This window comes from Saccostrea cucullata, unplaced genomic scaffold (assembly GCF_032062105.1).
Source record: "Saccostrea cucullata isolate Sc308-1 unplaced genomic scaffold, CSIRO_AGI_Scuc_v1 ctg2155, whole genome shotgun sequence".
Classification (NCBI taxonomy): Eukaryota; Metazoa; Mollusca; class Bivalvia; order Ostreida; family Ostreidae; genus Saccostrea; species Saccostrea cuccullata.
In genome coordinates, this window is record NW_026923723.1 from 26,258 (window position 1) to 48,887 (window position 22,630).

Below are 22,630 nucleotides of genomic sequence, written 5' to 3' on the forward strand. Positions count from 1 at the left end.
GACTGGCCTTGACCACCGTCGAATATGAGCGCTCACCCTCCTCCATCTATTCACCTGCCAAATTGTCTGGGCTCACCAGGTTATCTATATCGTTGATATTCTTGATAATTACTTTTTAAAATTGTTTTTCTTGACATAGATTTTACCGTTTTGCCAAGTTCGTTGTCTCTGAAAATTTCAGGGGGCAGAAAAGCATGTAGAATATATTCAACAAAATATTCTCATTTTTTCTAGGTAGTCTTCTCGAAATCTAAAACATTTTTTATTCGTGTATGGAATTTTTTTTTTAACAATTCGGATGTCAGCATAGTATGGGAATCAAAAAAGTACATGCTAGTTTACTTGAAAAAAAAAGTTAATGGTAATCTAACAAACAAATTCTATGATAAAGGTGATGACTTTAACTTTTCTATCGTCAACTTTCCTTACTTATGCAGCAATATACCTTCATCGCCTGCATACGGAGTTTTTCTATCTCAGTTGATTCGTTACGCAGGAGCATGCTCTACGTTTGAACAATTTCTAAAACGAGGTAAGTTATTGACAAACAAGTTGATGAAACAAGAATTTCAGCAGTCTCGTTTGACGTCATCATTTCGTTAGTTCTATGGTCGATACAATGACCTTGTCAGCAAATGCAATTTATCATTGAGTCGAATGCTGACTGACGTTTTTATACTATTTGTTACACTGAACTGACTACGGATTTTCCGTTATTTCCCGATGATGACAAGGAGCACACGGCGGGTGTGACCGGTCGGTAGGGGATCCTCACTCTTCCATGGCACCTGATCCCACCTCCGATGATCTGGAGGTCAGTGTTTGCTCTGCTCCTATTTCGAATTGTTTTATGGACTTGGTCTTAAACACTGTTCGTTATCTCCATATGTTCATTCTCTAAAATGTTTCATTCTCAAAAATGCAAGCGTAAACGGTTAATTCTGTTCCTTACACTTCAGCTAAATTAGCCTCCAATGAGGTTATTTAAAATGACGAAAAAAAGTCCGCGATTGTGAACATTTGTTGGATATACAAAAATGTATTGCGCTTTACGAAAACAAAAGAAATAACAGAGCAAACATAAGTAATGAATCGCATGGCTTTTAGCCAAGTTTGCTTCTGGAATTTGAAAATGTTTCCGATTTTTCATACAATCTGTTTAGATTATTTGCGATCATTTAGTGTACAAATGGACTTGTTTGAACAATCGATATTATAAAAAATGGTGAATACATAATGGCTTTTAGCCAAAGCTATAGCTATTTTTAAACTTGAAATTATTTAAAAATACATTGGAAAAATTCTTAATGTGTTCATGTATATTTTTCGCTAATTCCGTGAAGGTTTATAGTCCCTCTGTTGACCGAGAAATAATTTAACTATAACGATAAGAATTATCAAAAAGAAATCTTAATATCTTATTAATGTCGGCAAAATCTACAGAAACTATACTTCTATACTTGTAAATTAATAAATTTTGCAAATAAACTCCGAAACGGCTGCACCAGAGTTTTTATTAACTCCTTAAGGAATACACTAGGGATAAGATGATGTCCGTAAACTATATTCAGATTTCACTCGCAAAGTAATTATCCCAAATTTAATTAAAAGTCTACTTTTCGGTTAACAGCCTCGAATTAGTCATAAAAGGAGTTCGGTGGTGGTTCCTGTTGGCGGATCTAAGATACTGGCTTTTTTAAATGAAAGGGACAACAAGCAAGAGTTCAATTGTTTCTTAAAACGTCATTAGTGAATTATTTTAAGCGATATAAAAGAAATAAGCAGTGATACCTAATTAAAAAACAAAATAAGCAAATCATTTCCGTTTTTGTCTCCCTCTTTATTGAAGTTTCAGATTGCATGGAATCTGATGTTAAAAAGAAAGACAATCGGTAAATCTAATGTAGTTTAACTTGAAAATTGTGGAATCTTATTAAGTGGTGAAAATTATTTCTCTTATCAGCGTGAGAACCTTTGATCACCAAATTTAATTTTTAAAAGGGAGCTTTCAAATATTTTCATCCCTTCGATTCATAAATGCTGTTGTTGTTTTCCCCTTTGATTCTTCATGAATTCCGTTTAAAATAAATGAATGAGTTATATGATTTATATTTTTATAGAGTTGTAAATGTCTCTAGTTTCAGAATGATGATTGTGAAACGTTTCTTCGAGTTTGTCGGAATTCTCTAGGTGGTGAGTTTCAAGACATATACATTACTCAAATGCGTTAATTTTTGTAAATTAAACCCCGTCATTGATTTTCTCCTATATATTTTTACATCACCTGAGTAAACTGTTATCTATCTCCGTCCGTCGCCGTGCGTTAACATTTGAACATTTTCAGTTTCTGTGAAACCCCTCAACCAATTTTGGCATGTTGCATCTATGGGTGAAGGGGAACGAAAATTGTGAATTTCGGGGTCCCTTTCCTCCTGCAGCTGGGATCAAAGGTTTTTGATATCGTTTTATCAATCAGCAATAGGCCAAATGAATATCATTCCTAGGTTTATTCAATATATCCCACTAAACCCGAAATAAAAGACAGAAAAACGGTGAAATTGCATTATTTAATTTTTGATAAAGTTTTACTGATTTTTTTCTTTTATTTCACAGAATTATATTTAATAAAGGGAGAAAAAGGCGAGAAAGGCAACACTGGTTACGACGGAACAACGGGTAATCCGGGACAAGTTGGACCGCAGGGTAAGTCTCAAAAACTTCGTGTTCGTATGAAGCTTGGAACAAGATTTATAAGGAGTAAACAGTATTTATTGTTTTCTTCTTAATGAAATCCCATCAGGCATATTCCTATTTTTTTCAAAATCGAACTTTACTGGTATTTTTTTTAATCCATAAGGAGCTCCAGGCAATCGTGGACCGACTGGGCCCAGAGGACCAAAAGGAGACGAAGGACTTCCGGGTCTTAGAGGTTTACCTGGAGAGCGAGGACCACAAGGAGGGCAAGGTATCAATTAAGACTTTGTAAATACAATTGTATGTTTGTTTTTAATGTCCTTTCGGTAATATTTTACTTTAAATGAGCGCCACCACTTGCCGATGGAGGGCTGCAAATATAGACTTTTATTCTTTTATAGTTTTTTTTTTTTTAGCTTTTGAGTAGTGAGGGATCTTTTCCATGTCAGCACCTAATGCGGCATGGGACCTCAGTAAATATGACCGAATTCTACGAACCGCAAATGGGATTCGAACTTACGACGAAAGGATCATCTCCTTTTCCCGCGACCTATTATATGTAAAATTGTATAATGTATCAGCAGCATTCTCCTGTAGATGAATGCATTAATACCTTGATGTTAAGTTGTTAGTTAAGCTTCCGATTTTTCTTTAAGGAAGACCTGGTCTGCCTGGATTGAGAGGTGCTAAAGGAGATCAAGGGTTACAGGGACTTCTGGGATTTCCTGGCGAAACTGGAGGCAAAGGTATGTGAAAAAATATCTGAGATCCAATGAGAAAAAAAAATTAAATATCAATTTAAAAACAAGTATAAGACTTAAAATTTAAAATAAACTTCATTAACACATGCCCCGAAATGCTGATGGTCATTTTTTTAAATAGTAAATGAATACTTAATGTAGTATTACAAATTAACGGCATCGTTTATGAAATTTTGTAGGTCCTCGAGGAGAAAAGGGTACTAAAGGTGATGAAGGACCTCGGGGCTTAGAGGGTCCTGTTGGACGTCACGGACCACCGGGTATCTATTTAAAAATTATTGCCATTGTGTTTTATTGATAAATGCGACATTGCAATCATATTTCATTAATATTTAAACCTTTTGAAAGAACTTTCAACGAAACTCACTTCCACAACTTTTAAAGACATCAGCGAAGGTAGCATTACATCCACATAACACATCTAGTTTTATGGAACTTGACTTTAACCTCCATATCCGTACTTGCTCCGGCCGTATTTCTACATGAATGAAAAAACAAAACCCTGATATGTTGACCTTTGTATTGTCGACCGGTAATACATGTGATGTCCCAAACCCAAATTATATATCTTGGTCATGAACAAACGACAATTTGTTTACGACTAACAGTCAATATCAAATTTAATGAGAGAAAACTTTACAATATTTAACCCAATAAGTTACGCCTTAATTAAGCTATTATTAAGGTCTTCCGTCTTCAGCGGAAGACCTTACTGTTATTCTTAGGTTTCTTTTCCACAGTTTTTATTATTTTCTTTCTTACATATTTTGTGCACGCGAGTTCTCGGGAACGGCTTGATGGATTTTCATGAAACTTGCAGGTCTGATAGAGCATAAAAAATCTAGATATATAATTTTTTTTATTTTGATGACGTCACTTCCGGTTCGGAGATTTCCGCGATTTTGTCATTTTTAGAGGGTCACTTTGTCTGGCAATGTTCTCAAAAACCATTGAAGATAGAAGTGTGAAATTTTCAGTGATGCTAGAGCAACCTTTGGAGAAGTGTATTTGGAATATCACAACCACCGGAAGTACGAAGCGCGGACGCTCGCTATGGCCCGAAAATAGTCCTATCGCAAATTTCAAAATTTCTAACATTATTTCTACGATAACTTCTTACCTACAAATATTTTGGTAGAACGAAAGAAGTGTAGAATTACACGATCTTTCAAATGATACCTTGAATAAAAGGGCTAGCCCCTAAAATTAGGGATATAGAGGGGCCAGAAGTTTTTTCCTTATATCTTTAAAAGTATTGAGAATTTGTAATACATTAAAGAAGCAAAGTTGTTCGAAATGTCAAGCTGAATCTATTGGGGTCGTCACAAAACGTCCGATGACGTCACTTCCTGTCCAAACCGGAAGTACTCAGAAAATTCGTATTTTTGCCGTACTTGACATGTTTTTGGGTAACATCTGTCACTGGAAGCATAAAACTTAAATTTCCGTCCGTCGTCGTCACTTCCGGTAGAACCGAAAGCAGCAAAAAATGGCTTATTTTTGCATTAATTAAGAGAGATTTGGAGGATTTAAACCATTTTGGACGTCATTACTCTTTTTTTTTAATGCAAGTTACTTCCGGTCAAACAGGACGGAAGACCTACTCGTTGCTTTGCAATGAGCTTTGCTCTATTTTTTTTACTGAGGAGGCACAACTTTATATTTTCAGATTTTTTGTAGGGAAGCAATATCGAGCAATAATTTTTTAATAATCGTGTTATTATTGAGGCGACACAAGCATAAAGTGTAAACAGCTGTGTATCTTAGGGTTATTGCTTGTCGAGGTCCATTCATTTTTGCTTTTCATGAAATGGACACATATTTACCTGTAAGCAGTTGTGACCCCCCTCCCCTTTCATTTAGCTTGCTCTAATATACTTTTAAGTTTAAAGTTATAAAACACGTGCAGGCCACAAGTTACTGTTGATCAAGCACATGATCTTATGCAATCTGTGCAGGTTATAGACAGATGGAAGGAAAACGTGATTTAACATGATCTCGCATGTATTTTGCCAAACTGTTTCAGTTTTGTAGTACCTTAATGATTTCTGTGTTTTTATTTAGGTCCCTATGGACCTAAGGGAAACAAGGGTGACCGGGGACTGAGCGGCTCCAATGGCTGGCCAGGTGATAAAGGTAAAAATCTTAATAATTAACCTGCACCGTATAGTATCATTTCAATTCTGATTGATTACCTAAAGAAAATAATTATAAATATATTTAACAGCTTTACACTATCAGCTTTACCGTAGAATTTTTGTCCCCCGCTGAAAGTGGGGGATATATATTTTGGTTTGTCTGTCAGTCCGTCTGCCTGTAGTTCTGTAATTTGAGAAGCCTTTGAGCTTTTTCAATGAAATTTTCCTTAATGACTCCCTTTGGCCTAGCGAAGATCAATACTGATTTTGAGGTCAAAAAAAATCAAAGGTCAGGACCATAAATTAAAAAATTCTGTTTATTTTAACACTTTCGTTTCCGCGCGATACCGGGGTATCTCGTGAAGCGTTTGCAATGACATTTTATACCCACAACTCCCTAAGGCCAAAGGAAGACCCCTGATGATTTTGAGGTCAAAATTCAAGGTCATAAATTCAAAATTTCTGTCTGTTTTAACATTTTCGTAACTGCTCAATATCTCGAGAAGCGTCTGAGCTACTAAATCCTTTTCTACTCTAAACTGTTTTGAATTAGTTTCAGAGTATTTAATACAGGATTGATATTTAAGGTTAAAAAATTATGTCCTAATATGGACCGGACACTTTAAGATCATTGTACAAGGCACAATATAAACCCTCCACAAAAAGTCTTTAATTATATATTAACAAAGGTATATTGCTCTAAATGAAAAATGGGGCCCAATGAATATCCTTACTTTATATCTAACTAAAGAAATATAACCATAGAAAAGCGTTAAATTTTTCAGTCTGACCTACAAGCCTCAATATCATGAAAAATTTGGATTTGGGTTAGATTTCAGCGATAGAGCTTAATGTCATATCTGTCTATTTGTGTCTAGTAAATTCATAATAACTGTATTCCTGCATTAAAATACAATATAAAAGTGACTTTACCGTCTTCTTTTTTGTAGGAGATGTCGGGGAGAAAGGGGAAAGAGGTAATCATTTAATCATTAATGGAATCCTAAATGCCTACAAGATAATTCTGATCAATAAACAGAATACCAACACTTCCCAAGAGATAAGAATCTTTCTGAAGTAATATTTGACAAAACAAGACCAACAACCCCAAGACTACATGTACCTCGTTTGAAATGTTTCATCCATTTGTATACAATAGATACAACACAATTCTTTCAAAGTTTAACTCCCCGCAATTAGAAAAATAATTTTATATCTGACCTGATAATTGAAATGTCCTTTCGGGATTTCTTTATTTTTGGAATGCCAAATGTTCTTAGGATGGGTCTGAAAAAGGAGGCTTTGAAATGAATTATACTGAGATAACGAACAGTACTCACGCTCAAAACCATTCAAGCACGTCAGGAGCAGAGCAACTAAGTACCTCAAACATCAGGGGTGGGATTAGGTGTCATGAAGGAGAGAAACCTCTGCCGACCTGTCGTGTGCTCCTTGTCAGGATTAGAAAATAACAGGAAAATCCGTCGACAATGAAGTGAGGAATTTTAAACAACCTAAAAATTTGTTAGCATTTGACATTATGATTGACCATTTCAGCTGACAAGGTCATTGTATGGACCATAGAACTTATGAAATGTTGATTTTCAAACAATAATTTACATCGTTTTAGTAATTGTTCATACGTAGAGGATGCGTATTGAATCAACCCCGTATGCAGGTACGAAGGGTATGAATAAATGCTGCATAAGTAAGGGAAGGTCCATCACCTGTATCATAAAGCTTTGTTGTTAGGTAATCGCTTTGTGATCAATTTGTGATTACGGATCAACGTAGTATTGAAGATATAACTTTGAGGTTTTGGTCAGTTCATTTGAATATGGAACATTATTTACAGTGCTGAGTGAAAAGCCGCCATAGAAAACCATATACTTGAAAACTAATTATAAATTTTTTTCAGGATACCCTGGGTACCCAGGACCAATTGGACGACGAGGACCCAAGGGGGAAAAGGGCCAATGTCAAGGTCAAAGATAAAAATACATTTTCATTTCATTGCAGTAAAATATACTTTGTTTAAACGTGAATCATTGTTTCCAATTAATTTGTTATTTTTAATGACTCATATACTTTTTTTTTTGTCTATTCCAGTATTCACTTCAAACTTGGAAAATTTAAAAATGGAGAGAGACGCTACCAATCGTCCAGGTAATTTGATAGAAATAATAAGTCATTTCATTTTTTGTGAAGTTCCCATACATAAAATAATGAGAAACAATATCTTTGTGAAACATTGATGCCCCTTATCTTGGCGCGGGTTGAAATTTCTCAAATGCAAGTCTAACTCCAAGGTCTAAAGAAGCAGAGGACTTGTGTCGATGAATATATAAATTATTCAAACCCTTGTGTTACAACTTTATTTTAACACAACCCAATGTAAAGACATTCAGGAAATATTATAGCGTTCTGAACAAGTAAAAGTATTAACCCCCCCCCCCCCCCTGCAAACAAATAACGATTCTGTTGTTTTTCAAAGTCCGTTTGTTTAATGGATATTGGAAAAAGAACGAATGGTTTGTCTTAATGTAGTTCTTATGATTTTCGGACAATGCTTAATGAAGATTATATTATTTTTTTAGTGCGCACTCCACAAAGGAATACATACGGTGAGTCCATGTTACGACATACACAGATTATTTGAGAGCATGTTAAGGAAATAGCTCACGGGATTCTGGCTTAATAAATTTAAACGACCCATAAAGATTTGCACATTTCTTATTTTGTTTGTTTTGGTATTCTCTCCGAAAAGACAGAAATTGTTTCAAAAGATCGGTATAAAAATATTACATAATTTCGTAGATACGTCCGGTCTGTCCGGTCTACTCTGGTGAAAACTGTAGGAGTAGCGTTTTGGAAAATTGTTCACAAACGGACGGACAGACGGACAGCTAGACGGACACCAAATACTATCGCATTAGCCCATTTGGGCTTTCGACAATCCTTTAAAGTGGTCAATTTTTTAACAAATGATGTTGAAATGGACAATAGATATCACACAATCTCCTCTAACTGTACTTTATTCCTATGTGGGTGAAATCGTTTGAGGTAAAAGTAATTAAGAAACACCTAAATGGATTATTTATTTATGCGAAAAAGTGAGAGTCGACCTAATTTTAGAGTGGTTAACGGTCACAAGTAACCTTGGTAATTTCGTATGAAACTCAAAGTATAAAAATGTCATAAATTAATGGTGTTCTCCGCTAATAAATCTTGAAAAGTATACATGGCCCATTGGGTATAGCATTGTTCTAGAGTTTTCACCATACACTGGCCTAACGCTTCTGTTCACAACTTAATTATTTCTACTTTAAAATTAACTTAATGCAGACATCAAGTACATTTATACAGAGGAGAAAATGGATTTTTATACAGTGCTAGTCTTACAATCTTTCAACGCTTTTTCCATTTCAAAGTTCCTTCTAGTTAGTTTATCACAGTAACTGAAAATTGTCACTTGCAAAGATTCAATTGCCTTGAGAGCATCTAGAAAAGAAAACGACCAAGATAGCTGTGTTTTAAGGAAAAAATGCATACCGTGTTGTTTTTGTCATCACTTAACATTTTTTCTCTTTGAAAACTTCTTTGTCTTCGCCAAATGAAAGGTCAGGAGCAAAAAGGAAGCTTAATATGCATGTCAATATCATGCGGGTGTCTCTCTGACGTCATTGTACGGGAAGGATTCCTGGTGTATTTTAAAAAATATATTGGACTACATTTGAAAAGAAAATGCTTTCTTCGTTTGCTAGTTCGGAAGTTATTGTCGATATGTAAATTTTTTTCTGCAATAACTGCGACGTTGATTTCTGTACTGATAACCAAACAATGGCATTTTTATTCTTTACATTTATATCTGTATAAATAATGTTTTAAAGTAGGATAAAAAAGCTAATTATGTACGCCACCGTACATTTCATTGATGGAACAACACTGATCAAGAAATCTGTACAGTGTGATATGCCGGTGTTCTTCATTAACTGATCAACGGCAATAGTATTGTTAAGAAACAAAGAAAATATTCAGTAGATGTAAATATTTTGAATGGTCTGATAAACGTTTGATGAACTACCAGAGAGATACATGTACAGTGCCTCCCATAGGAATAAGTATATACATGTATGTATTGCGCACCAAAAATGCGCTTTTTCGATTTCTAAGTATATTTAAGGTGCCATCTCAAAATATTACATACTTTTTCATTACTTAAACAATAAAACTTTTCCCAAAACCATTTTAAATAGTCCTTCTTGGCCTGAAATTGAGACCATGGAAAATTTCGCTTATTTTTACTGCCATCGATCTTAGGTGGCAAGACAATTGGGTTCAACACGCTTCGTCAATGTATTGTTGTATAAGTAGTAAAAGAATATGATATGATAACACATAATTATTATGATTATATACTTAGAAACAAATCGAGAAACAGTCCATTTTGTGCGCAATAAAAATTCACTGTACACCGGGTGGCACTGTAGCTGTAGCTCTGTTGCTAATATTGTAAAATGTGTGTAAAGAAGTGCACGTTGTATTTTATATTGCATATCGTGAACAATTTGCATCCTGAAAATTAAAACCCAGTGGAATTGGAATATTACGAGTTCGATGATCGGGCATGGCCCTCATCAAATCGTCACAAAGGAATGAAGCTCTCATATAAAATTGTTTCTTTGTTGCAAGTATATCAAGGAAGTTTTTTAAAAATTGGTCAACCGCTAAAAGAGTGCTTATAAATAAATAAAAAGTGTACAATTCAACTGAACATCAAGCTGACTTGAGAAATTTGTCTGTCCAAAGTTATTTAATAAAGTCGCCTGATAATTTTATTGGGAGCTCTTTTGTTATTTTTTCCTTCCCAAGAATCATCGCTCTTTACAGTAAATCGTTCAATCATCATACTTTCTTTTTTGTTTTTCTCAAAATAATATGTAAGCACTACCTTGTAGTGCAAAGAGATATGAACTGATTCAACTGTTGTTAAAAATACAATTTATCATTATTTTTTTAATGACCATTTTTAATTAACCGAGACCATCTTATTTTCATTTTTTTAAAATTGGTAATTGTAGTGGAAAGAGCTATGAATTCATTCAACTGTTGTTAAAAATGCAGTGTATTCTTTTTAAAATGGTCACTTTTAGTTAACCGAGACCATCTTATTTTAATTTTTTTTTAATTGGTTATAATAATATTGTTACATTTAGTATTTGGTAGATACATACAAACTGTACTATAAAATAGTTGAATCGATTTTGTTTAGTGTCTGACACTGAAGCAACCTTTTTTAAAAAAAAAATTAGAATTCTCCCTTTTCAGGATTAAAAAATAAACTGGTGGATTTTTTTTTTAGTCAATGCTGGTTCTTGAAAATGTGTGGTATTATTTTTTTTTTTTAACAATAGAAATAGTTCTTGACAGGATAAGAAAATTCCGGAATAAATTTTGAAAAATAGTTTCCTGGAAATTTAAAAAGATTTTATTTGAATATATTTATCCAATCAGTCGGGAAAAGGAAAAAGGACACTTTTTTAAAAATGGCACGAGTGTCGGAGAAACGAGGAAGCGAAAGAGACGTTTGTGATCATAATTTGTATTTATGCACCAAATTTAAATTGTAGCCCGGAGGTTTACAAACAAAATTCATTTAATTTTCTTCTTTCAGAGGAAATGTCAGATGCTAGAGGACTGAGTGCCAGAACAAAGCCATACGTGATAAATATTTATATAATGGTGTATTCATTGCTTTTCTCCTATGCAGTGTGCTGACATTAATCTCGGTAAGTGCATACACCGTCATTAATTAAATGTGTATGTTGTTTCATATTCAATTGTGCCGTAGCATTTCAATCTCATAGAGATACGGCGTAGTATTGATGTTAATTTATGTAAGTTGTTTCTTAGTTGTTCTTGTTTTCTTTTTTTTTTGGGGGGGGGGGTAAATCGACTTTTATATACTTTAAATATTTAAATATTTCTATAAAGAAACACTTTTTAGGTATTGTTGTAAAAGAACAGTCATGTTATTTAGAATTCATTACTGCTAATTTCCACCGTTTATTTTGTCATTTTTTTACGATTGAAAGTCTTGGGAAATTGTTAAGTCGTACGAAAATTAGATCATTAGAAAATCATCTCCCTTGCCTTGAACAGCATTTCAACCAATGAAATAGTTGAAAATATTCTGATCATGAAATTTCTACCAATCACAAAAGAGGAAATGCGTAGTCCGAAGTTTATACAATAACAAAAAAGAGTTGACATTTTTTATGATCTAAACTAAATGGAAAATCTATTTACAAATAAAATGAAGACACGCTGTATAGTAATTATTACGTTGAATATTGTACTAACTTCTCTTCGTCGTACAGGGTAGATGAGACTAGAGACGTACAACTTGGTTAAATAGCAGAAAAACCTACAAGTAAACAAAAGAATTTATGAAGGACAGACCTGTTTATACACTTAGTTAAGATACGTATCTACATAATTAAATAAACAAACTCGAGCCTACGGTTGACAATATTTGAAAAAAAAGTCCGGTCGCGGAAGCCTAGTAGCAAATGTAAGGTGTATCCTATAATAATCAATCAATCCAACAATGAACAAAGACTTATAATACTAGCCGGGTAGCAGAATTGCAGCAATACTCGGAAGGTTGGTCTCCCCTTCACTCAGGTGACAGTTAAGGCTCACGAATCTCTTTTAGTAGTAAATAGAAAATCAGCATTTATATTTACATATTTATCTTTTTTACAGATAACCTTACCTATGGAAGATTTGTAAAACAGGAACGGTGGCGTGGGATCCTTCAATGTTACCAGTATTGATGATGATTCCTTTGTGCTCCGTCTGCTGACATAAAAACAAACACTACGAATAATTTAAAAAACCTAAGCGTATTTTTTTTATTGGTTCATGATCAGACGTCATTTTTGCCAAAATATACACGTTAAATGCGTATTTCCCTTCTGCTTTCACATAACACTTGTAAAATGTTAAGTATTGTGAACACCCGTCGGACGCTTGTATTGTCAGTGTGTAAGGCTTTTTACCTACAATCAGACATTTCCATGCTGTGTTTTGATCTCAGATGGACGTTTTATGGATGCGGAAAATTTTGAAACGTGCGTGTCGTGTGAAACTTTCAATCTATTACTATCCGTGATTCCATTGAGTGCATGTATTCTAGAGAAATAAATCTGAGTATATAATGAGTATATATTTAAAAAGACACATGATTTACAAAGAAAAATGAAATACACTACAAGAGATGGTGAATTTTTAATTTATTTTCCAGGGAATTGATTTGACAAAAATATAAATAGTAAAAGTGGAATTTCAGACTTTCTTTGTTTTTTACAATTATATTCAATATAGCGATGTTCGAGATTCCAGAATCAACTGTATATATGAAAAATTGTAAAACTTAACTTTACGAGAGAAAAAAAAAACAAGTTGACTTCAAGGGGCTGGGTGGTTGAGGCCATTTTCAGACTATTTGATCTCCTTTAGAGGAAGAGCTCCATATAAAGATATAACAAAATGAACAAATTTTAAAACTAAAATTTATGAAATTTCCTTTGCGAAATGATAGTTGAGAGCTTAAGATATCATATCCCAAATTTGAAGTTATATTTGGTGGTTAATAAAAAATTTGCTGACCCCCTAAGCCTCCTTAAATGAAGCACAAGGTGAATGTGCATACATGTAACTGTTTTGGGAATCCCAAATTGGGATACAATTGATAACCAGGGTTTATCCAATGAGTAAATCTGGGCACCTGACAGCGTGATTTAGGTTTAAATGACATGAAAGCAATTGAACTTTGTTCAGCAGACAGCTAAGAATTCTTGTCTCATTTAAGTTGGCAATAAGTGAATAATGATAAATAAAACAGTTTGTATGTGCCATTATTGTGCGTTAATAGAATTATGAAATAAAGGAACAGTTCACCTTGCATAAACGTTCTGGCTAATTGTTACTTATGATAACTTGCTTGCCAAGAAGAAAATTCTGGTCGACTTTATTTCTGTTATTTTTCATGCAGTCGATTTATTTCAGAAATGTTTATGAAAAAGACGCGCAACAAAATTAGATATGGGGAAAACACAGTAAAGCCTGTCTATATCTGCAATGTTATTTTAAGGTTTGTTAAAGTCATCAAAAAATGCAATTGATTGGACAAACAACACACAAACATACATCCTCTCACACACACGCACATGTATATACCGTATAAGTGGAAATTTTAGCGAGAAGCAAATTTAGCGATTTGTCCTTAAAATCTGGTAATTTATTTTTAGCGAGATGTCAATTTAGCGATTTTAAAAAGCACATTAAAGTAGCTATTAGAAATAAAACGTCTCGGCACCTTCGCTAATAATGCCAAAATTAAATCCTCGCTAAAAATTCTACTTATACGGTATATCAAAAGTGCTGACCGTCTCATCCGAAGAACCTTGTAAATTACTCGGGATCTTAATTTGGATAATTTAGAACCTACACTACTGAAGGATGCTGCCACAAATGATTTAGCTTTATTAGGCCAGTAGTTCTTGAGATTTTTCCTTAATATGTCCTAGTTGAGCTGTTGTGGTCTCGTCCTACCCCAGGGGTCATGAGTTGAATAATTTAGAATCTACACTACCCAAGGATGCTTCCACATACATGTAGATTTTAGCTTTTCTGAAGTGGTCCTTCAGAACAATTATATTCACTCATATAGCGATGTTCGTCCGATTCCCACGTCGTTCGTCGTCAATCGTAAACTTTTGAACATTTTCAGCTTCTTCTATGAAAAATTGAACCAATTTCAACCAAATTTGGCACAAAGCATCTATGAGAGAGAAAAAAAATTGTGAAGTTGACTTCAAGGGGCCTGGGGGGTGGGGCCAAAACCACTAAAATTAATGCAATCTTTAAAAATCTTCTTCTTTACACCTGGACATCAAGCATCAAACTGTTCATGATTGTAATTTGATCCTTTCCAAAATTGTGAAATTCATGGCCCTGGGGTCAGGGGTACTTGTGCTAGGGCGGGGCATATAAAGATATAGTGAAAATGCATTATTTCTTTAAAAATATTAAATAAACTAACTAAGTAAATTTATGCAAATTCTACCAAAATTGTGAATTTTATGGCCCCATCAGGGGTTCTGGTGTTAGGGCGGGGATGATTATATAGTGAAAATACATTATTTCTTTGAAAATCTATTTCTCTGCTTCTGGGTATTAAATAAACTAACTAAGTACATAGTTATGATAAGCAAGAGTGCCTCTACCAAAATTGTGAATTTTATGGCCCCAGGGTCAGGGATTCTGGTGTTGGGGGGGGGGGCTGTATTGATTATTACATGTATAGTGAAAAAACATTAAATCTTTGAATATTTTGTTCTTTGCTCCTAGGTTTTAAGCAGATGAACTACCTATATAGTTATAGCAAGGGTTAATCTTCAAGAATTGTAAATTTCAAGGCCCCAGGGTCAGTTGTACCAGGGGGGGGGGGTGATTACATACTGAAAATGAATGAATTGTTTGAAAGCTCCTTGGTATTAATCAAATTTTTTTTTTGAAAAGCAAGGATGCCTTTCCAAAAATTGTGCAATGTGTTTGTCAAGGATTCATGTGTGGTTGGCACTAGTGATTATTGCTGAATATTAATCTGTTGAAATGCATTTTTTGTACCCTGCCTATGGGTATTTTAAGGAACTGCTAAGTGTATAGTTATGATTACCAAATTGTAAAGCTATAGCATCTGGCTTAAAACATGGATCAAATTCAATCACTGGAAAGTTGTTGAATAATGCTCAGGTGACCTATAAGGCCCATGGGCCTCTTGTTTAATGACAACATCGTATGAATGTTTAATTGATTACCTCCCCTTGGGGGGACTTGGTCCTTCATTTTGACATCTCCACCCTTACATAAGAATGATTTGTACCGTTTTGTTAAAAATTGGTCCATAGGGTCTCGAGAAGAAGTTGAAAAATGTAAAAAGTTTACAGAAAGACGAGCAGACAGTGGAAGGGACGCCGGGTGATAAAAAAAAACTCACTTGAGTATTCAGATCAGGCGAGCTAAAATTTTAAACCTTTGCCGGTTTGTGATGATGTCTCTATACAAAAAATTGCAATGGGACGGACAAACAACACACAAGCGAAATATCTGCATATGAAACAAATGTGTCAGAGATGTCTTTTATTACGATTCAAGTGGGATATATTAAATTATCATTTATCCTCAAAAGCAGTGAAAGGCAAGAAAAGCAGTTGACAGGGAAGCAATTTTCATGGTAACCAGATCACCCCTTATGGGCCCCAGGACCACCGAATCAATTTGCTACGTATTTATCACATATAACAAACCCTCAACAACAGCAGTATCAGCATGTTGATATTCTAACGAGACCTTGAAAGTTTGTCGAATAAGTTTCTACTTAGCTTTACAAATTAGACCACGTTAATTGTATTGATTGATTGTATATTATTTAATGTTATTTCACTCATATGAAGACGCCACCACTGGCCGGTGGAGAGCTGCAAATTTTATCCTATACTCGACATTCAGGGACATTGAGCAGGGAGGGTACTTTTCCGTGCCAGCACTTACAGCGACAGGGGACATCGGTTATACGTGCAGTCTCATTCGAAGGACCGGTCTCCACGTCCCACAGTGAGATTCGAACCCGCGACGTAAGGCCGCTCAACTCCTTACTTTGCGACTCGAGACCAGACGCTCTAACCACTGCGCCACGCAGGCGACCGCTTGGCTTACAAGGTTCGCACAGATTGCGTAAGCAACAGAAATAATCATTGAATTTTTAAAAGAATTGTTAAAAAGAAGGTATTGATTAATGTTCATTTGTTATTTATGGCATGTGACCGTTGTTTACATGCGCTGTTCATTCCTGAGAGTAATAAAGAGTCAAAATATATCCCGAATGCAAATGATTTGCAAAAAGACAACAAAAAAGCCAATTGCTGATTGGTTGATCCCACTTTTTTTTTTAACATTCTAGACCAAGGGTTTATGAGGAGAGTAGCGCATCAGAAACCCTTGGCTTACAAAGATGCCATAACCTCTATGAATCTTTTGTCAATTCCGCAGGTTTAAATGTCAAAGTAAGCCGTCAAATGTAGAAGTCAGTGCTTCTCGCAAAATTCTACTAGAAGCTAAAACAAAACCCAAATAGTGATTGTCCCAGTAACTTAAAAGACAAAATACCCGAGGCAGCACTAATCATCAGCAACACTATAGTTTTCCCTCTATGAATTCAATCCCCCAAGTATATGATATACTATGTGTTAATGCATGATGAGTATTTTAATGCATGATAAATGTCATTCAGATCTTGCAAAATAAAGACCTGTATTTTATTTGTCTGGTCCGAAACATAAGATTTTATCTTCGATAATGGAAATAAGGAACTAATGTCATTCAGTGTTTACAAAATGAGTTTTTTTCTATAATAGGCTGAACATCATGTTTCAGGATTTATGTCACCATTAATATTGATACTTTGCATGTTCTATGGATGCAGTCACACAAAGGAGACATAAATATGTGGATTATTCAGCTCACCTGTTATTTTCTGACAAACAAGGGCTAGTTGTTCAATATCTTCTGTCATAAATTTGCGTTACAAAATATGGTCTAGATGGCGTTATTTTTGCTGAATGAATATTCCGATACAAAAATATTATCATTACTAGTGCGCCATTATGTTATGTTGTGTTGTATCGCGAATCATTTAGGAACGATTTACCTAAATGTGGAATTTGTGTACGAACTGTTTTTGTTGTAACCACCAAGATGAAGGGTTTGATTTATTTGTAAGGCTTTTGATGTTTTCCATATTGGCGTGGTGGCAGCGGTATACGTTATTCCAAATCCCGAAGAGCGGACAACAATTTAAATTCATGCGAATGTAAGTATACACAATTGCCGAAGCGAAGTGCATACAAACAACTCAATTATTCCCGAACTGTGCATATCAGAAACCTCAAACGTAATATAACTCATCTGAAACTAGTGACATGGCTACAACACGTGCACCAAAACAATGGCCATTTACAAAGAATGAAACTATTACTTCGTTCGAAGCTTGGCGCCAAAATCTCCAATATACACTTTCACTAGATACGAATTTTGCACCGTTCCTCGTCAGTTGGTTCACTTGGCTTAAAAAGACACCCGGAACTCCTTTACGAGGATTTGAAGATGACGGTGAAAAGGTAGCTGAGAATGCCAGACGCACAGACAGCACAGAAAAACTCCACTTCTATCAATGCAATATGGCAATCCATCAGACAACATTATGGATTCCAATAAACCGGAAGTCACTTTTTGGACTTCAGCAACATTCATTTGGAGGCAGGGGAGAGACCAGAGGATCTATATCAACGCCTTAAGAATTTTATAGAAGACAATCTACTTACTCTTAATGGAAACATCAGCCACCATGGTGACATACCTGAAGCAGATGAGGAACTTTCTCCAACACTTGAGAATCTTGTAATACTCACCTGGTTGAGACTTATACACAGGATCTTCCTTCATTAGTCAAGCAACGATATGACGAAGCGACGTTCCAAAACTTTGGCTTCCAATAAACCAGAAATTTCACAAGCTCTTGATAGCTTACTCGATGAAATTCATGCATCTCATGACTCCAAAGTCCTACGTACTGCCTTTATCAAACAGACAAAAACTTCAAATAAAAATCGGCAGGGGATGCTCACTCCTCCATGGCATAACCTCTGAAGGTCTGTGTCTCTGCTCTTAATTTGTATATTTGTTTAATGGACGTTGAGATAACCGTTATTTCCATATCCTTCACTACAACAGTAAAACGAGAGTGTCCATTATGTAAACAGGCAGAACGGGTCAGATTTGACCACTTTCTCAGTACATGTAAATTTCTGCCAGAGGGAGATAAACGGTTTATGACCAAGTCAAGACGACTAGTGGAAGCAGATGACTCGGACAATGAAGAGCACCCAGATGACATTCATGAGCATATCATATTCGACGATGGTGATCAATCATTTACATCCTCAACCCGCCGTGTCAGCACTACGAAATCAGCTCAAATCAAGGTATTTTATGATCATCATCCTGTGTATTTGACTATTGACTGTGGTGCAGAAATAAGCATGATAAAGACAGCATTTGCAGAATTGATTGGAGCCCCTATTAAAAAAAATCACAAAATGCTCTCCAAGCCGATGGTTTGACACCACTCGACAGTGTCGGGGAAGTACACTTAACCCTATCACGCGACAATGAAATACTTCACCTTGATGCCCTGGTTGTCAACGAATTAGACATTTTGGCAGAAACGCAATGACACTGGCATACGCCCCTGCGAAAACCAAGTAACCATTAAGATTCTACTGTTATTCATTTACTACCTGATGACGGTCCTACAACTCCCCGTCATGTACGCCGTGCTCAAGCCTTCAATCTTAGGGCAGAACCAAAAACAACAGTTGTTTGACCTGGAACATACCTAAAACTCTGATGCTCTACACCCTGAATTAACTCTTTCAATGGAACCACAAGTACATCGTAACATACCCTTGAACTGGCCTAAACCAACTTTAGTTGAAGCCGTAAGGGGTAGAATTCGACTCTTGAATGACACTAATGAACCACACTTAATCCTCAAAAACGACCACTTGTGCCAACTTCACCATACTGCTACAGAGTTCACAGATTTGAATGAGTTTACAAACTACATGTCTGCAACAGATCCCATCCCCATCACCTCCAGATCATCAAATTTCAATTCGGATACTTTCAGTGTAGATCCGGACAATCTTCTGACAACAACTGATAGCCATAAATTTAACAAGCTACTTCAGAATTATGATATATATTTGATCCTAATTTTAAAGGGTACAATGGAGCGGCTGGCAAGTTTGAGTGTCATATCAACATGGGACCTGTCCAACCCCCACAACGAAAAGGAAGGCTGCCACAACATTCCAGAGACAAATTACAAGAATTGCAACAAAAGTGCGATGAACTCGAATCCTTGGGTGTACTTAGAAAACCTGAAGAAGTAAATATATCTGTTGAATACCTTAACCCCTCCTTCCTTGTAAAAAAACCTAACGGAGGCTACAGACTTGTCACAGCCTTTGAAGATGTGGGACACTACAGTAAGCCACAGCCGTCGCTCATGCCAGATCTCGATTCAACACTTCGCACTATTGGTCGATGGAAATATATTACTGTAAACCAACTTTTACAGTTGACGGTTTACTTGGACATTTAAACCTGTGTCATGTACGGAAGTACAGAATTGATAATAGACAAGAAAATCTTTCTAGTGGTCATAGTAATATTGTTCGTACATGTGAAGGATTAAGCTTTTATGGAACTGTTTTTAATAGAAAAAGTTGAGATCTGTGCTTTGAAATAGCCCGCTATTTTCGTTGAAAATATTTGACCTAATTATTTATATCGATAGGCTTCCGTAACCTAGTGTAAAATTTCGTCAACTGTAAAGTCAGCGCTTCTCGTAAAAGTCCATTGGTCGATGGAAATATATTATTGTCTCTGACTTGACAAGTGCATTCCACCAGATTCCCCTTTCAAGGCCATCCTTAAAGTACTGTGGAATTGTAACACCCTATCGAGGAATATGTGTGTATACCAAACGAACAGTGGAAGAATTATTTCATAATTGGGAATGTGTACTCAAGTCCCTTGCACAAAGTGGACTTCATTTGTCCCCAACAAAACCATCGTATGCCCTCGCTCAACCACAATACTTGGATGGAACTGGACAGAAAGATATCTGCCAGCAAACACAAGGTGTCCACCTTATCTTCATGTAGTGATCCTGAAACTGTAAAAGCCATTAGATCATTTCTCGGAGCGTACAAAGTTCTTGTCGGGTGATTCCAAATTGTTCAGCGATTCTTACTCCACTGGAGAACTCAATAGGAGGAATGCAGTCAAAAGACAACGTGGCGTGGACAGATGAATTGCGGGAACATTTTACCAATGCTCTGGAGAAACTAGCCCCAAACAAGACCATTATCTTACCTATACCATCTGAAGACTGATGGCTTAGTGAGTAAGAGAGGACTAGGCGCTACTATGTATGCTATTCGCAATGGAAAATTGAATTTTGCTGGATTCTTTAGTGCCAAATTGAGAAAGCATCAGGTAACATGGCTTCCGTGTGAGATTGAAGCACTGTGTATAGCTGCGACTATTAAACACTTCAGTCCCTTTATAATCCAATCAACAAAACAGCCTCATGTGTAGCAAACCGTGCGTAGAAGCCTTTGAAAAACTTCGCCGAGGCGAGTTCTCGTCAAGCCCAAGAGTCACGTCTTTTCTGTCTGTAGCTAGTTGTTATCGCACTTCGATCCAACACCTTGCTGGGTCAGCAAATGTCCCCTCTGATTTTGCAAGTTGCAATGCCCAAGAGTGTTCTGAACCTAGGTGGCAGATCTGCAGTTTCATTGCTCAAACAGAAGACTTCATTGTACAGTATGTTTGCTTACAAGATATACTTGACAGCAAAGTCAACCTACCTTTCACAACACGCTCAGCTTGGGTCTCTATTCAGTCAGAGTGTGCTGATCTGCGAAGAACTCATGCGCACCTTAAACATGGAACCCGACCATCTAGGAAACTAACCAACATTAGAGATGTCAAACGCTACCTTAGTGTTGCAAGCATCGCTAGAGATGCTCTTTTAGTTGTACGTCGTCCTAACCCATTTCAACCTACTACAGAATTAATCTTCGTGCCAAGAACTGTGTTCGAGGGACTACTGACTGCACTACATGCCACACTTGATCACCCTACCCGTAATCAGATGAATCTCGTCATGAAACGACATTTTCATGCCCTTGACCTGGCAAAGGCCATTGAAAACGTCTGCGAGTCATGCCTCATGCCATGTTTGTGCCTCCCTGAAAAAGTTTCCTGATCAACTTGTTCCTCAGTCCTCTGAAGAACCAACTGAAGCACTTGGCATAAAGTTCGCTGCTGATGTTCTTAAGCGTAACTGTCAACTCATCCTTCTATTGAGAGAATGTGTGACATCATACACTGTTGCATGCCTAATCAATGATGAGAAACGAGATACATTACGGGAAGGTATTCTCCGTCTTGCCCTTGAATTACGCCCTTTAGATGGTCCTCCGGCTGTTATTCGTGTAGATCCTTCTCCTTGATTCATGGCCTTCGGGATGATGATACTTTAATAAAATACCGCATCTCTATAGAAATAGGTCGGGTTAAAAATCAGAACAAAAACCCTGTAGTTGAAAAAGCCACAGAAGAGTTGGAGGAAGAAACACTACGACAGGAGCCAGGAGGAGGCCCAGTGACAGAAGTTAAGCTGACAATAGCAGTCGCCAGACTAAATTCACGGGTCAGATTCACCGGACTGTCAGCACGTGAATTGTGGACTCAGCGAAGTCAGTACACTAACGAACAAATTCCTGTTTGCGATCTCCATACCATTACATCCAAACAAACCCTTCCAGAAACCATCCACCCTTCCAGCGCTCTATCCAAATGGAAAAGCAACAAGACCCAACATCACCTGTCCCACAAAGTTGGAGATCTAGTCTACCTTTATTGCGATCATGACAAGTCTAAAGCTCGAAGCTGCTACATAATTACAGCAATTGACGGAGAATGGTGTTATATTAAAAAATTCTCTGGACGACAAGTACGTGCTTGTTCTTACAAAGTTACAGAGGAAAAACAACAATCGTGAAAATTAGTGCTAATAAAGAGTGTTATGAAAATTTAGTGATCTACAGTACGTGCTTGTTCTTACAAAGTTAATCTAGTGGAGTGTTATGGTGTCCCTTGTGAGATATCTCAGCCCAAATCACCTATTCAATCCGAGTTTCATGATTCCGAAGAAGCTGAAGATCCCCAGGACAGCGCCCACGAAAACCATGACATAACGACGGTATTGCAGGAACCGTCAAAAGATTCCATTGAAATATCGCCGCTTTTATCTGTACCACCCAGCAATGTTAA

General features: G+C 36.3%; 1 protein-coding gene across 1 annotated transcript; it reads left to right on the forward strand.

The window, feature by feature from the left end:
- The first annotated feature begins 311 nt into the window (after positions 1–311).
- Positions 312–12,948, forward strand: LOC134264757 (collagen alpha-1(IX) chain-like). The gene is made up of 13 exons (XM_062747040.1): positions 312–326; positions 2,139–2,193; positions 2,614–2,703; positions 2,858–2,965; positions 3,351–3,440; positions 3,635–3,715; positions 5,520–5,591; positions 6,544–6,570; positions 7,512–7,577; positions 7,703–7,759; positions 8,191–8,217; positions 11,268–11,382; positions 12,362–12,948. The coding sequence occupies exons 1-12, from the start codon at positions 312–314 to the stop codon at positions 11,369–11,371; spliced, it is 792 nt and encodes a 263-aa protein (XP_062603024.1). The 3' UTR covers positions 11,372–11,382; positions 12,362–12,948.
- Positions 12,949–22,630: the final 9,682 nt, after the last annotated feature.